Source organism: Schistocerca americana, chromosome 4, assembly GCF_021461395.2.
Source record: "Schistocerca americana isolate TAMUIC-IGC-003095 chromosome 4, iqSchAmer2.1, whole genome shotgun sequence".
Classification (NCBI taxonomy): Eukaryota; Metazoa; Arthropoda; class Insecta; order Orthoptera; family Acrididae; genus Schistocerca; species Schistocerca americana.
Genome location: NC_060122.1, coordinates 635279382 through 635292906, shown reverse-complemented (window position 1 = coordinate 635292906; position 13525 = coordinate 635279382). Strand labels below are relative to the sequence as shown.

At 39.9% G+C, this 13525-nt stretch overlaps 1 protein-coding gene across 1 annotated transcript in view; it reads left to right on the top strand.

Annotated features, from left to right (window-relative positions):
• The window catches only part of LOC124613132, a 179203-nt gene extending 166157 nt beyond the window's left edge, over positions 1-13046 (top strand). The window contains exons 21-22 of the mRNA XM_047141749.1: positions 11070-11218; positions 12704-13046. Coding sequence (XP_046997705.1) covers positions 11070-11218; positions 12704-12791 — 237 coding nt within the window. The 3' untranslated portion in view covers positions 12792-13046. The remainder of the gene's footprint in view (positions 1-11069; positions 11219-12703) is intronic.
• The last annotated feature ends 479 nt before the right edge of the window (positions 13047-13525 follow it).

Below are 13525 nucleotides of genomic sequence, written 5' to 3'. Positions count from 1 at the left end.
TGATTTCTGTGGCTGGGAGCTATCAAGTGAATTAAAATACATTCTTGTAATTACAGAAGGCTAAAATATGCTATTAATCTCAGATTTTATTTTGTTTCCACCTTTCTGACAGTCAAGCATTAATCGCCTTGTAGAGTAATGAAGTTACGTTTGTTGCTTTGCTAAAGAAATTCGGTTTTTATCTATCTTTTCCGCTGAGACATCTAATTTATTTGAAACGAAGTTTTTACCACACTATTGGCTAGTTTCAACTGTTCGCTGCATTTCAAATGCACATTTTCATCTTCTATCATGTATGGCATTATGCCATAATAAAGAACTCAACATGAGATAATACAGTACTGGTACTCCACGAAAATTTACTTCCTGAAAACCACTCTGAAGAGCTTAATATCAGGTCAAGGCCCACTTCATTGGCAATCTGGACACACAAATTTGCACTTTAAGGCAAATTATTTATTGCAGTATGGTCCACTTTATTTAAGGTGCGTTATTTATTGCACTATGGTTCACGAAATTCCAACACTCTTGGAGTATCCTCTGATGTCTTGTTTCTTTTATGACATAATGTAAGATCTATTAATGTTTTACACATACGGGCTTCCTACGTCATCGCAGCTGCGCAAGCGATGGGACGCCTGTTATCTGGCGCTCTCTGGCAACTGCTGGAACAAGTCTATTTCTAACAGATCCTGGGAAAATATTGCGAATTGTGATTTGAAAAGTGTTATTATCAAAGTAAATTTCCTTTTACACAAGATGAACTATGTGCGAGAATGTACAATGAATTTCTTATATCACACAGCGTTTGACTCTCATTTAAAAATCAACTCTTTGATGTCAAGCCATTCAGAAGAATTTCGAGCCCAGAAGATCAGAGATTTATGACAGTACTAAAGATTTTACTGGCACATTTGTGTGATGTATCTTAAAGTGTAAAACGCGCAGAAAAAGATCAACATTATATGTGAAAGCTTAGCTTCTTCTTGCAGCTTACTAATGTTAGAGACCAATACTATATCTGAAAGCTTTTTTTTTCTTGTAGGAGTATTATGTATATTAACTTTTCCTATTTGTGCGTTCGCTAAACTTAACAATGATGTTGCTATTGGCTGACTGCATCGCTTGTCCTATGCTCTGAATATCCGCTGTCATCGGCTGGCGAGATCACGTGACATGAGCGATGACTGGCTTACAAAAGCCCATCGCAATCTCGATTTCAATGCTTCGGAGAGGAACATGTGGTGTTTGGTGGAATGCGAATTTATACTTTCATAATATGAAAATTTGCAGCATACATGTTGCTGCACATCAAAGAACTTTCCAAAACGTGTTTTTTCGCCCTGAGTTTCGTTTTCTAAAGTGCCGGGAAATCCTAAGCCACTGTATGAAACCATAAACATTCAAATGTTTTGTAAGTTTTACAGTTCCGAGGGAAAGTATACTGTCACTTGACATGGAAAAAGCATATTTTCACCCGGGATAACGTGTATTTTTAACTGGGAGATCCAGGAAAAATCTGGGAATTTTTTTTCCTTGTCCACGTATACACCCTGTTAATTCACAGCTAGGATTTAAGAAGAGTTGCTCAACTGAGAATGCCATTTACACATTCACTCCCCAAATTTTACAAGCATTAAATAACAAAATGGCATTTACTGGTGTTTTCTGTGACCTATCTGTCTGTGTGAATCATAAAGTCCTCTTAAATAATGAGGCATTATGGAATTGATTGTGTATCCAACCAATGGATAATGTCATTTCTAGTAAAAAGAATGCAGAAAGTTGCAAATACATAATAATTCAATCAGTGTCACAAGGGGAGATTTTTTCTGACTGGATAGAAATCACTTACGGGGTTCCACAAGCCTCAAGCGTTGGTCCACTATTATTTCTAATGTGTGCAAAGAACCTTCTGTGTAATATACAATAAAGCAGAACTAGTTATTTTTACCAATGGCACCACTGTTTGGCCATGATAAGCTGAGCCTCTTTACTGGTGATGCCAGTAGAGGAGAAAATCAGCACTAGTTGAAAGATGTTCATTTGTCTCCAAGTGCTACAATATTTCTGTATGTGTCACCCATGCTTCTGTAAAAGCACAAAATATGGGCACTGTGTGAAAGGGCTGGCACTGCCTTCCTCTCACTACAACTCTCCGTTTGGGAGACATACTGACAGCAACAGAAAAAACAGTGTTCTTAAAAGTATTTTTGAGTGATTTTCTGTAAATCGTCTCTCTCAATTTCAAAAAGATACAACATACACAGTTCTCCACATGTAGATATACTAAACCAATAATGTAACCGAAGGTGAGGAAATAATACACTGTGCAACACAATTAAAGGATCACTTTTTAAGAACCCTATAATTGTCCCCAATGTGAAGCAGAAGTTTTCAAATTCGGTTCAATGGTGCCTAATACTTTCCTCTGTGATGGTGCAAAAGTGTGGTGCCATGCGACAGCGACACTTCAGACAGCAAGGTGTCAACATGTGTGGGGAAAAAAAAGCCAGAGCTCAGAAGATCATGGGAGGTGTAAGGTGGGTTAATGATGTCACATTGGCACCAAATTGCACCATCGTTCTGCCCAATGTCATCATGGACATGTCACACGATGGGAAGGTTCTCACACCGTCTCTTATCCTTATTTCACGCCTTCTTTTGACACCCTATGTTAGAAGTCAAAAAGGCAATGTCCAGCATTGAAATCATGCGATTTTCTTATAAGTGCCCCAGGAAAACGTTACAAACTCATTCCACTGAGAATCGACAGGAAAAGGACATGGAATGGCGTAAAGGTTGTCAATGAAATCATAGCTTCTCTTGGAGCATTCATTTACAAGCATTCTGTAGTTTGCAGTGTGATGTGCAACAGAATGATGTTCTTAACAACCTTTGACACTGCTGACACCCCGTAGACAATTCAAACTTTCTCCAAAGACATTGTGAGGCTGCAGCCACTGAACATTATCTGTGCCTTTGGAGTGTAGCACAATCAAAATCTTTGCTCTGATATGCAGAGTGGAACCACTACAGATCATTCAAAACCACACAATGAAATTTGAATGTGATCTGAAGCAGCAAACGATGTATTTGCATTTTCAGCCCTCCTGTTTCACACTGTCCTGTGGCATGATCAAGTTTGGGGGGGGGGGGGGGTGAATTGACACGTGTGTGAATAAAATATGGCAAAGGGTCACTGTACTTTTACAGAGACAATACTCACTTCAATCTCTAAGCATCTCTGGTCAGACAACATTTTCAACACCCCTCCAATTCTGGTTGACCACAAATGGAGGGTAGAGCAGCAGCGTGTCCAGAAGTTGTGTGTCCTCCATAGGTACCTACAGATCAAAGAGGTGTACAAGTACATATTTAAAGTGCTCAACAAAGGAGTGCAGGTGGCACCAAGAGCGGTGCCAAAATGGGGGGAGTAGAGGGGGTTCTTAGAGGGACCACTTGTTGTTTTATTTGTGCACGGGCCAGTGTCGAAATGTCGCCCCCCCCCCCCCCCCTCCTCCCTTTCCATGATCCTGCCACACGAAGGCTGAAAAAGCCATAAACACCCTTTGCTGTTTCAGATCATGTAAAAATTTCATTGATTGGTTTTTAACAGTCTTTGGTGGTTCCACCCTATATACCAGAGCAAAGACTGCAGTCACACTTCACTCCACATAGGTCAAATAACATTCAAGGGGGTTGCAGCTCTGTGATATCCTTAGAGAATGGCTGAAATGTCTGAGGGAAGTCAGCAGGGTCAAAAGTTGTTAGGAACATCTTTGCTTTACACATTGCACTGCAAATTGTCATTTTCGTCTGCAAAATGTGGGTAAATTATTGCTCCAAGACAAGGAGTGGTGTCATTGATGCCCTTTATGTTACCGCTGAGATCTTTTCGTGTCCACCACTGTGGCCTTTTCATGTCCACCCCTGTCGCCTTTTCATGTCGATTCTGAGCAGCAGTGTGCCTGAAATGTATTCCATGGGCACCCATAAGAAAACTGTATGATTTCAATTCTAGGCATTGCGATTCCGATGTCCATCACAGAGGTGTCATTATTGAGTGCCTGTAGGAGTGAACAAGATGACTTGGTGTGATGAATGCAGCTAGCTCTAAATGTAGAAAAAATGTACGTCAGTGCAGATGAGTAGGAAAAACAATACCTCAATGTGTGAATATAGCATTTGTTGTGTGCTGCTGGACGGAATTACATTGATTAAGGTGTGACATTGCAAAATGAAATGAAATGGAACAAGAATGTAAGGATTTTAATAGGGGTGTGACTGGTCAACTTCAGTTTATTGCTAGAATTTTAGAAAAAGTATGGGTAATCTGTAAAAGGGAACGCTTATAGAACACTAATGCGAGCCATTGTGGGGTACTGCTAGAGTGTTGGGAATCCACCATGTTGGATTATAGGAAGCATTTGAAAGGTGGGTTGCTGGATTTGTTACACAAGTAGTATGGAGAAGATTTGGGAATTCAAACGGGAAGGCAATGTTCTTTTTGAGGAAAACTACTGAAAAAATTTAGAGAACCATCATTTGAAGCTGACTGCAGAATAGCTCTATTGTTGTCAACATACATTTTGCTTAAGGACCATGAAGATAAGAATAGAGAAATTAGGGCTCGCAGAGAGGCATACAGACAGTTGTTTTTCCCTCACTGTGTTTGTGACTAGAACAGAAAAAGAACTGAGACTGGTAGTGGTACAAGGCTCCATCTGCCACACAGGACAGGGTGGGTTGCAGAGTATGTATGTAGATGTAGATTAAATGAAGTAAAGACGCGAAACTTGTAGTATGAAATTGTTAGACAGAAGTGAGACATATCTACATCTACATCTACATTTATACTCCGCAAGCCACCCAACGGTGTGTGGCGGAGGGCACTTTACGTGCCACTGTCATTACCTCCCTTTCCTGTTCCAGTCGTGTATGGTTCGCGGGAAGAACGACTGTCTGAAAGCCTCCGTGCGCGCTCTAATCTCTCTAATTTTACATTCGTGATCTCCTTGGGAGGTATAAGTAGGGGGAAGCAATATATTCGATACCTCATCCAGAAACGCACCCTCTCGAAACCTGGCGAGCAAGCTACACCGCGATGCAGAGCGCCTCTCTTGCAGAGTCTGCCACTTGAGTTTATTAAACATCTCCGTAACACTATCACGGTTACCAAATAACCCTGTGACGAAATGCGCCGCTCTTCTTTGGATCTTCTCTATCTCTATCTCCTCCGGAAAAAAAAACCGATACTCTGACTCTCAAGAATTTGACCACATAGTTTACAGATTTACAGTCTTGCTCAGTGTGGAAACAAGCCCTGTCTGCTTTTCTGCCATACTTTTAAACTGAAATCGCTCATTATCTCATTTTACTGGGATTTGCTGCCAGCAATGTGTTTCATATGCTGTCAAAACTTGTGCCAAAAGGAATGTACTTATTACGATTTGGAAATTTTGTCATATAACAATCTACTGGGACCCACTAATGATTTTAGTTTATGGAGAAACTTGTGAATCTGAACTAGAAAACAATAACAAAGCTATATCACAATAGAATAAGAAATGACCAGTGCCTGGTAGTACTACTTGACACTGTTAAATTACCCAGTAATTTTTTAGTTTATTAAATCTGGGAAACAAAGGCAATCTCACTCCATTTACAAGAGAAACAGGTAAGTAAACAACTAGCAGTAGCGCAAGGTAGCATCTGCTATCCACTGCGTGGGAGCTGGTGGAGTATGTATGTAGTTGTAGACATAGATATGGATGAATAAAGTCCCCACCACAATTTTTTTTTGTTCATGTCAGTGATACCAGTAGACTCGGTAGAGACAGAGTACTTGCTGTCCTCAATTGTGTTAACCACTCTGTTGGTTGGAGATGACACTACAGTGTTCCTCATAAATTTTGTTTTGACTTATTTCATCTGCGTCAGACTTCTTAAGATTGTGAGGAAACTCCATAACTCGGTGTCTATTAATTTTGTTGTGCAGGAATGGCTTAAAGTAGGGCGTGGTAATATTGTCTTTATTTTCATTATAGATTTATTTTTAACATTTTAACTGCAAGTCCATGAAACAATTAAATGTATATAACAGAAAACTATTTCTGTGTTCACAGTTATTAAGTCATAAATGACTTTCATTCAGTGATATGTCTGATATCCCCGTACAGCAACTAAGAAAGCCTGGAGCTGAACATCGGCTGCTAGACAGAGCAGCAATGATCACCGAGTGCTAGTTTCACCTGTTGCAGCACCACAGGCCACCCAGCTGACCAGCCAGAACTCATGGCAGCTATGTGATATGAAAGGCAGTCATATGTTCATTTTTTTTATAGTCTTTGTGGGCATAACGCCCCAAGTGTTCTTGATCCCTGCTCCACTACATTTATTATTTTCTCTCTGTGGGTTACTCATTGGATTTTATCTTTATCAGTTGTGTCATCCTTCTGTGTTCATTTCCTCATTGCTCTGTCTGTCTGTTACCTTTGGTGGAGTGCTTTTTGATAGAGCAGACTAGTCAGTCTAGTTGCATTGAATTCTTTTGCTGCTCCCGATAGTCTATCTTATCTCAGCCACAGTAATTAGCAAAGAGGTAAAATCATCAGCGTAGTATTGTGGAAGCGAGTTTAACAAAATGCTTTGAACAGTGGCAGCAATAGCAGCAGCAGTTTCAACAGCAGACACACCAACATGGCTTGAATTTCATCAATACCAGGAACAGCCTTGTCACTTTACCACTTCTGGGCGACTAATTTACAAGGGTTAAGTTGCTGATGCAGTATGGTGCACAAAATCAGTATGCAAGACATAATATGCTCACTCTTTAATTTGAAACATTGTAATCCAGTTGGTTCCTGATCCAGAAGTATGCACTTCAGCATTCAAATTAGATTACCCACCACAAGAAGATATTTTGATGCACTCTTTGTAAATCACACAGGCAGCAAAAGAGCCACTCAGACCCGATGACAAGTCACAGTGTTCCAAACATCACATCATACCTGTTTGAAGATGACAAGTGTCATGATTCATTAATATCAAATATTTCAGTGGCCTCTTGAACAGTCAGTTGTCCCTCATCAGCATATGCAGTGGGGCTTTCCATCATACCCAGACTGCTTCATAGCACACTCATGCACAGTGTGTTCAGATCACTGGCACCCTACACCCATTGTTGAAAAGATGGGCATCTCTGAACAGTTGGTCATAAACCATCTAGGTGGTCAAATCCAGTTCCCTGTCTGCGTCAAGTGACAGTGTGTAAACTTCAGGCAATTGTTCCCCCAGGCACACCTTTAGGCAACAAGTTATTTATACACCACACAATTATGAACAAAGAAGACATTTTCTATGTGGACTTAGGGGCTACAGTTTCCTTCGTAAGCCTCCAAACATTTGAAAATTTACATGCCCCAGAATTAGTCCCAGCCTCCCATAATTTGGTAGCACATTTTAGTTCAGTTCCCCTCCAAGGTTAATTCACAATCACCACAGTGTACAAAGAAGCAACGAGGGTGTAGTGACAAAGTGTTGGCAGTCTCTGGCAGGGCTCCACTCCAAAAATGTGATAACATCTGTGCAACATTCCAGCTGTTCGAATCTGGCCTGGAGCCTGCCACAGACTTCCAGACTGTTTTCTCTTTGTGACTGTATGCAGTTCTTTGTTTCTTCCAAGCAAGGCCCATTTTGATTGTGGTTTCAGGCAGGAGATTAGTCAACTCTAGAGGCTGTATTTATTGGCTCGGTTAACACAAAAGCTTGCACTGTGCCCCTGGTCATTGTAAAGAAACCAAAGTGCTCCCTACAGCTATGCATAGATTTTAACTCCACAATCAGTGCCCAGGCATAAATAGCAACCTACCCCATATGACACCCTGAAGACCTCCTCTCAGACCTTGTAAAAATCACAATACATCATTATTGACACACTGCTCAGCCTTGTGTATACAAGTCCTTGCCTTCTGAGGTCTCTTCCATCCTGTAATCTTCCAGATGTACCTGCAATATTTAACTATGTCCATTTCTCCTTGCACGGACTATTTAGATAACTTCATTATTATGAGACCCACATGCCAGGAACAAAATCTTTGAACATTTACTACATTATGAGTTGTGGAGTTAAGCTGCTGCTTCAGTATGTGCAAGTTTGTCCAGGAGTTGAATACATTATACATTTCCTAAAAAAATAAAAATAAAAAAAGGAAAGAAAGAAATGATTCAGTCCTTTGATTACATCGCAGTATCTATTGACTCCCTACCACTATCCTCGACCGTCCCCCCTCGCCCTACCATGCAACATATACCAGACCTACGAACTTTTTTGGGGAAAGTGAATTCAGAGTTTGTTTCACAAGTGACCTCTTCGTCATTCAGCCACTGAACCAGTTGCAAAAGAAGAGTGTTCATTACCAATGTACCTCATACATTGAGCGCGCTTTCATGCAGTTAAAGCATATGCTGTATTTGGTGCCCTGCTGTATATCTTTTCATGGTCATAGTCACTGGTTTTTGTTACAGGTGTATTGCCATATGCCTTCTGTGTAGTGTTGGCACATAGATATAACGACAGCACTGAACAACTCATTACTTGTGCTTTAAAAACACTGACACCCACTCAAAGTAAGTAATCTTAGATAGAAAAAGAGGCATTAGAACTTCCTTTCACAGTTAAGGGATTCTATTTATACTTATTCGGCACAAAGTTCAGTTTATTCATGGACTGTAAACTAGTGGTAGCACTATTTGGGCCACGCTCCAGTCTTCCAGAGCAGTTGGTACAATGCCTCCAATGTTGGGTACTTGTAAGTATGTAATTAAATACAAACCAACAGCACAACACATAAAGTGGACACACACTACCTCACATTCCTGGAGGACTGACTCTAGTCTTTGACCAGTAGGAAATCTTGTGTTTCCACATAGATGCAGAAAGGAGGCAGTCTTTGAAAGGATTCCCATAACAGTGGCTTGTATCATTGCAGTTACACAACAGGACCTGAACTTAATGACAAATCATGCACTGTGCACTCCATGGATGGCCCATGTACATTAAAAAAAAAATCTAGAGCTCCTGACCTGGACCCATATGTACCATCATCTAGCAATCATCATCGAGTAGTCCCCTGTTCGATATGTCGGAGAAATACAATGTTGCGAATGGGATTTTCAATTAAAAGTTATGAAATACTAAACAGTCCTACCCTTGCAGCTTGGAGGTAGGGTCCCACACGCCATTGGATGTTCAGGGACCATTGAGTAGTGTGTTGTAAATTACGATTTTGTACCCATTTCTATTCCTCTGATTACAGCGCCACCTGTGGCAAAACGAAGAAAATGCTTCAGACAAAAGAATCTAGATTTTGTCATAGAATCATAATCTGCAATAAAAAATGGGGGTTCCCATTGAAGATTTTAAAGTTATCCTCGCGCCATCCACATACAGCGTGGTGTGGTGGGTAGGATATAGTACCATTGGAACTCCTCCTCCGAGACAAACAAATTGGAATTGTAACTTTTTTTTTATCCACTGTGTAGTTTTCGAGATATTTCAATGTCTTCAGTAAAAATGAAAACACTGTGTAGCACAATGAGGCTCTGGGCAATGTGGATACCCACCTTCTTGCAGTCACTGGCTGTTAGCTAAAAATCACAGCAACCAGAAATGCAGAGCTCCATGTCAATAGAGAAGTAGTTTGATGATGTCAAAAACTCCACATGATACATAAAACAAACAAAATCACAGCAACCAGAAATGCAGAGCTCCATGTCAAAGGAGTAGTTTGATGATGTCAAAAACTCCACATGATACATAAAAAAAACAAAATTGTTTGAATATTTTGGAATAAAGCTAATGTAAATTCATTATAGGAAAAACAGTGTAACAGTATTTGTAACAGTACAGTGCCCTTACATTACTTCAGTGACATCAGTGGTGGAGTCTCAGACTGTGGGACAGGCAGGTGGACAAAAAAAGAGCAAAAAAGGAGAGGAGATGGAAAAGATGGGCAGATGTATTGGCAGAGGGCTGCAGATAAATAGGGTGGGAGATGAGAATGGAGAGGTGATGATAGAGGGGGTGGAAACTCTTGCGTGTAGGGTATGAGGACAGTATGTTACTATAGGTTGAGGCCAGGATAAATACGGCTAAGAGCTTTTCTGAACTACACAGATGGGAGTTATCCTTACAACACATTCTCAGCTCCCGTATTTATCTCGGCCTCAACCTATGGAACATACTGTCCCCACACCCTCAATCGAACAGTGTCCATCCCCTCAGTCATCTCCTTCCCATTCTCATTTCCCGCCCTGTTTATCTGCAGCCAATGCATCCACCCATCTTTCCCATCTCCTCTCCTTTTTTGCTCCTTTTTTCTCCACCTTCCTGTCCCGCAACCTCCTGACACTGTGCCTGTTGGCAGTCTAGTCCCCACACACTCCACCAGATAGCGTTCGTTTCTCTCCCCACCCATACACTACTATGCCTTCCCCTTTCCTGCCCCCTCCAGACTGCTGGCTCCTCGCTTCCCACCTGATAGTTGCATTCCATCCTGAGATCCTAGAGTTGGTGGTCGTGTATGCATGAGGTGTGCTTGCTTGTGTGTGTGAATGGTGTGTGTCTCTCTTTAACTGATAAGGCTGTGGCTGGAAGTTTATGTATGTGTTTTTTAATTTTACCTGTCTGCGACTTGATGTATCTTCTTTACGGTAAGTGGCAATCTGTCTTTTCCTACATGGTTAATATTCCTACCTGGAGTTTCCGTTGTTTGATTATTGAATGGTTTAGCAAACAAGTGTAGAGGCTGAACTCATTAGACCTCTGTGCCTTGTAAGGATAAAACATAAAATGACAAAAATGCCTACTAATAAGATTGTAAAATTTCTTAATGTACTGGGTCTCAGATGTGTCTTCCATGATGCCATTGGTTTTATGTTATAAATAGAAATTATTTTTGGTAAACAAAAAAATTACATTCCGGTCATACTTTTTGCATTGGATTTTTATTTGTTATTTGCTACTGCATAATGCCTTACTGTAATTGCGCATATATTTTGTCCAGGCTCAACAGCTGATAGCCGGCTTCAAGTTACTCCATATCCTCGTGTTGTGTGATGGGTATTTCAAACATGAAATCCTTACAGCAGCAATAGGGAAGGCAGAGGCTGTTGTCAGATGTATACAGTCTACAATTTTTTCCAGAACAGACAGGTAAATTGAATTTAACCACCAAAATTTCTTGTCTGTATGAAAAAAAAATTAATCAAGGTGGAATTTCTACACTTTCACTGGTATTTATGTTGATCTATTCTTCATTACGTGACTAGCTTTGGCTTTGTAGCCATTATCAAGTGTTTGAAAGTGGCAGTATATTCCCATGATATATTGCTGTTCATGTTGTGTTACAAATTGTACTATTCATGATGGTTTTACAGATTTTTGGTTCACTTAGGGTGGAGGAAGAAACCAAAATTACTTGTGAATGAAGAACATGTCTAAATAAATACAGCGAAAGTGGAGAATTGCTGTGTAACTGAGATGAAGAATAAATGTTTTTTGTATTTATTGCTTATTAATAGATCTATGTAAATTTTGCTTTATCACTATGCTGTACATGGTTTTTTAAATATGTATTCTAATATCTATATAATGGAAGGAAACATTCCACGTGGGAAAAATTATATATAAAAACAAAGATGAGGTGACTTACCGAACAAAAGCGCTGGCAGGTCGATAGACACACAAACAAACACAAACACACACACAAAATTCAAGCTTTCGCAACAAACTGTTGCCTCATCAGGAAAGAGGGAAGGAGAGGGGAAGACGAAAGGAAGTGGGTTTTAAGGGAGAGGTTAAGGAGTCATCCCAATCCCGGGAGCGGAAAGACTTACCTTAGGGGGAAAAAAGGACAGGTATACACTCGCACACACGCACATATCCATCCACACATACAGACACAAGCAGACATATTTAAATATGTCTGCTTGTGTCTGTATGTGTGGATGGATATGTGCGTGTGTGCGAGTGTATACCTGTCCTTTTTTCCCCCTAAGGTAAGTCTTTCCGCTCCCGGGATTGGGATGACTCCTTACCCTCTCCCTTAAAACCCACTTCCTTTCGTCTTCCCCTCTCCTTCCCTCTTTCCTGATGAGGCAACAGTTTGTTGCGAAAGCTTGAATTTTGTGTGTGTGTTTGTGTTTGTTTGTGTGTCTATCGACCTGCCAGCGCTTTTGTTCGGTAAGTCACCTCATCTTTGTTTTTATATATTCTAATATCTAGTTATTTCACACATTTGCTGTGACTTTTGGTATCGAAACTTAATTTCCTCTCCTCTTTATTTACTCTATGTGCTTCTTCCTGTCCCATCAGATTCTCAGAAATGTATTAATGATGTAGCTTTTACTTGATCTACTTCTTTGTTCAGCTGACTGTATATTCAGGAAGTTTTTGGTTCCAGTTCTCATCAAGTTTAAGCTTTCTACAGTTTTCTTCAATGCTGGTCTTGGTGAATGGTTAGTACAGCTCCTTTAGTTATTCCGCAGCCAACTTTCTCCCTCTACTTGTCCATCTGATCAAGTGCTCCATCTCTGTCATCCACGCAAATAGTGGGGTATTGCTTCTGTGCTGTCATTTAGTGCTGGAATTGAGAGGACAATTCTCTAAAACTCCACTGATGAACATTTTTGTTTACAGGGATTTGGTGGAGATGATGGAGACAGTTGTGAAATCTGCGAAGCAACATTTATGTGTACATGACAGTAATCATGAGATTAGCAGTTAATTCATACAGTGCACAAATGAAATAGTGATTGGGCTGCTGTTACACATTTATGCTATAAAATTCCCATACCAAGCATCCATGTTCAACTGTAGAGATGCAAGAAATAGCAGTTATCTGAGTGCAACTTGCTTGCTGATTGCAATTTTCCAAATAAGGAAAGCCCCTAAGGTTTTTATCATTGCTTGGAACCAATAGAGCTGGGTGTGTTTTTGATATGCAATGATATCTATTCAAAATGAAAGTGACACTATATTTTCTGTTACAAATATTCCATGTGGTAAATAATCATCTGTTGCTTTTAAAAGTAATCTTATCCAATTCATAAGTTTATATACGTAATTTATTCATCGTAATGCTGCATTTAAAGGGCATAACTTTTTCCATTGGTGGTCTTACTTCATTTATAATGAGCTGTACACACATTACGGATGGTAATAATTGTCCTAGAACTACAGATTCAAGGCCCAGCACTAATTTTGCATGTTTTGTACTGGGCCAAATACAAAGTTCATTTATATTCTCATGTAATGTAATAAATACAATAATGGTTGTATGCCATTTTTACTGTTTCATAGTACTTTTTATAGGATTATAATAATTGCTGGATTTATTAATACCAGGCAGTTTGTTATTTGATTTATGTGTCACTTCTTGTTAGAATAATTTCATAATTATGAATCAGACTCAACACAGTGTATGTTCTGCAGTATTATTGTATTTTGTTAACTGTTTTT